At 62.0% G+C, this 3,462-nt stretch overlaps 2 protein-coding genes across 2 annotated transcripts in view; one reads left to right on the top strand and one right to left on the bottom strand.

The window, feature by feature from the left end:
• ARAP3 (ArfGAP with RhoGAP domain, ankyrin repeat and PH domain 3) overlaps nt 1–1,503 on the top strand; it is a 25,099-nt gene extending 23,596 nt beyond the window's left edge. The window contains exons 31-32 of the mRNA XM_029960217.1: nt 124–273; nt 937–1,503. Coding sequence (XP_029816077.1) covers nt 124–273; nt 937–1,503 — 717 coding nt within the window. The remainder of the gene's footprint in view (nt 1–123; nt 274–936) is intronic.
• Nucleotides 1,504–2,291: 788 nt separating this feature from the next.
• LOC103764057 (proteinase-activated receptor 3) lies at nt 2,292–3,401 on the bottom strand. The gene has a single exon (XM_029960216.1). The coding sequence runs from the start codon at nt 3,399–3,401 to the stop codon at nt 2,292–2,294; it is 1,110 nt and encodes a 369-aa protein (XP_029816076.1).
• Between the last annotated feature and the right edge of the window lie 61 nt (nt 3,402–3,462).

Genomic DNA, 3,462 nt, shown 5'->3' with positions numbered 1-3,462 from the left:
CAGAGCCCGTGGGGTGGGTGTGTGCTGCCCGGCACCGCCGGGTGCTGTGGGTGTGTGTCCCTGTGCTCGGCGGTGTGTGTGCTGGGTGCTGGGTGCTGGGTGCTGTGCTCGTGTCCGTGGCAGCTCTCTGTGCCTGCAGACCCCACGTGGGGGGTGCTGCACCCCACTGCCCCTCCTCTGCCTTCCTGCCCCATGCCCTCTGTGCTTACCTGTGCCCGTCTCCTCTGTTTCCAGCGCCGCCTGCACACACGAAGGACTTTGTCCATGTTCTTTGTAAGTACCTGCACACGTGGAGCGTGTCCGTGGCTGGCTTTGCACTGCTCCTGCTGGCTACAGCAGCCAGGGCTCACCTACAGCATCCCACCTATGCCCAGGCCATGCTGCACGTGCTGTGTGGCAGAGGGGGTGCCCATTGCTCTGCATGTCCTGCACCTGGGGATGGGGGTCCCTGCATGGTCCCGCTGTGGGCGAGCAAGACCACAACAGTCCAGCCCAGTTCCCAGAGCCTCTCTCACTGGGCACACATTGCCCAGAGGGGATCAGTGTAAGAAATGCAAGGAAACAGGTTGGGTCCTCCTCCTCCTCAAGTTATTGCTGAACTTCACCTCACCTGGCTTTGAGCTCTATGTGGGCATCCACCTGCCCTCCCCACCCCAGAGCCCCTTTGCCAAGGGCTGCTGGGCTGGTGGCATGGACCGTGCCTTGGCAAGGACCAAAATGCTCCCCCTCCATCAGTGATGAGGAGGAAAGGGGCAGCAGTGCCTGAGCCAAGAGACCTGATGGAGGGTGGGTCCTCTGTGGGCATCAGCCCCATAGTGAGGGGCAAAGCTTCCCAGGCAGTGCCCGAGTGCAGGGAGGGCAAGGTGAGGGGGGACGGAGGGGTCTAGCTGAGCAGTGTGGACAGTGCCCCTCACCCTGACCCCCTGCCCTCCCCAGCCCATGAAGATTCACCAGGACTCCCTGGAGGAGCAGCAGGAGAAGGAGGTGGACGCTGATCCTGTGTACGAGGAGGTGGGGAACTTCCCCGAGCTGGCCGTGCTGGACCTGGGGCAGGGGCTGCTGGCAGACCTGTCGGCCGTGCCCCCCGTGGACAGGTCCAAGAAACCAGCCCCATTCCCTGAGCAGCCCCCAGCCACCCCACTGCGCTCCTCGCTGCCTGCCAGCCCGGCCCAGAGGGTGACAGGTCCCTCTGTCACCAAAGCCGTGTCCCTCGAAAGGGGCTTGAACCTGGAGAGCGGCAAAGCTCCGACCCAGGGGCTCAGACCCACCAAAACAGCCTCTCTGGAGAGGAATGTGGAGCCTTCCCTGGCGCTGGACAGGGACTGGGAGCAGGCAGCCACACCGGGGAGCAGTCCTGGTGCAGAGAGCTCCCTGGAGCTGCCCAGGAAGAGGAGCCTGCAGCCTCCCTCGCCCATCAATGACAGACTCATCCAGGAGCTCAGCAGCGTCATCCTCAGGAAGAGCGATGGCCAAACCCCGGGGCCGGGCCAGCCGGTGACGTGAGCTGTGACCCACCTGGCCAAAGGGGCAGCCACTGACCTGGGTGGCAGCAGTGATGGGTCCCCCACGCTCCCACATCACGGAATCCACGCTCTCCTCCTCCTTACGCTGGAGCCGGGCAAGGATTGGGGACTGGTGGCCACCAAGGGACTAGTGGGGACCGGCATGCTGAGCCCTGGTACCCCCTCCTGGGAGGACTGGGGATGCTGCCACACGTGCTCTCACTCATGAGTGGCACATCTGTCATGGAGCCCAGCACCGAGGGAAGCAAGTAAAAGGGAAAATAAAAGTGGAAGCGTGGTGCCTGCATGTTTTGGCAGCACTGCACCGTGTCAGGCAGGGAGGCACACCGTGTCTGCCAGCACAGGGGGACACAGCATGTCCCCTCTCCAGCACTGGGCCCATGGGGCAGGGTCTGGACACCCAAGTCACTCCCCCTTCCCTTCTTGTATTTACTGTGGCATATTTTGGGGGGGGACAACAGGAGCAGGGCTGGCCGTGTGTGCCCAGTGTGTAGTCCAGCAATGGAGGACAGCCCCTGCTCAGGGAGGGGGTTTATACCTGTTCCTGCCACCAGCAGGGAGAAATAAAGGTTTATTTGTACTCTGGAGGGTTTGCTCACTGCAGGAGGAGTGGTGAGGGATGCCAGGGTGTGGCAGGTGGGGAGATCAAGGTGCCAGGGCCAGGCACCCAGCTGGGGGACCCATGGAATGGGGCAGTGCCAGCAAAACTGCAAAACTGGGGCAAAGTCATAGTGAACCTCAGATCCAGGTGGGATTTTCTGCCCAAGTCTATTGCCAGCCCTTCGTGTTGGGCACCACACTGCAGGATCCCTCCTCGCTGGGCAGGAGGACACAGCCTGGCACCCCCTGGCTCTGCTCACTGGACCTCAGGGGCAAGGCTGTCTTCTCCGTGGACCTCCCCATCGAGGACTCCAGCCCCCGCAGGCAGCGGCCTCTGGCATCCTGGACCCAGCCCCGAAAATCCTGGGAGATGTAGAAGTAGATGAAGGGATCAAAGCAGTTGTTGAAGGCACTGAGCACCAGGGCCAGGGCATACCAGAAGTAGGTGATGTTGTGGCACCCCGTGGGCTCCAGCATGTAGTGGATGAAGAGCAGCACGTTGCTGGGGGTGAAGCAGAGGATGAAGACCAGGAGGACCAGGGCCAGGACACGCACCACCTGCCCATAGCACCTTCCCTTGGCCAGCAGCCGCGCCAGGATGCAGCTGTAGGAGATGGTCATGAGCACGAAGGGCAAACCAAAGCCCAGCCCCACCAGGGAGAGGAAATAGTAGCGGAAGAACATGTGTGTTCCCTTTTCTAGGACATCGTGGCATGTCGTGATGTTCAGGCTCGAGATATCTTGTGTCTGGGAGTGCAAAAGCAGAGGGCTCATGCCAGCCCCCACCACCAGCCAGATGCCCACACAGATGCCCACCTTGCCCCTGGTCCAGCTGGAGCCCTTCCACAGGAACGGGTGTGCCACGGAGATGTAGCGCTCCAGGCCGATGCAGGTGAGGAAGAGGACGGAGCTGTACATGTTCCCATAGAAGAAGGCCACCATGGTACGGCACAAGTAGTCCCCAAAGAGCCAGTGGTTGCCCAAGAGGTGGTAGGAGATCTTGAAGGGCAGCAGGAGGACAAAGAGCAGGTCAGCACCAGCCAGGTTGAGCAGGAAGAGGGTGCTGGAACACCTCCTGAAGTTGGTGGCCAGCACCCAGCAGGCCAGAGCGTTGGCTGGCAGCCCCACGAGCAGGACCACGGAGTAGAGGGCGGGGAGGAGGAGGGTGCTGAGGGTGCTGTTGAGAAAAGCTTCCTCGGAGGCGCCGGGGCACAGGTTTTTCTCTCGGGGCGTGAGGGGGATGAAGGATCGCCCTTTGACAGGCACTGAGGAAGACATGAGGCATCACACTCTGCCAAGAGCCCCCTCCCACTGCCCCCTCCCACTGGGGACCACGCAG

This window comes from Manacus vitellinus, unplaced genomic scaffold (genome assembly GCF_001715985.3).
Source record: "Manacus vitellinus isolate BGI_N305 unplaced genomic scaffold, ASM171598v3 scaffold_25_pilon, whole genome shotgun sequence".
NCBI classification, from domain to species: Eukaryota; Metazoa; Chordata; class Aves; order Passeriformes; family Pipridae; genus Manacus; species Manacus vitellinus.
This window is presented reverse-complemented; position numbering and strand designations above follow the sequence as displayed.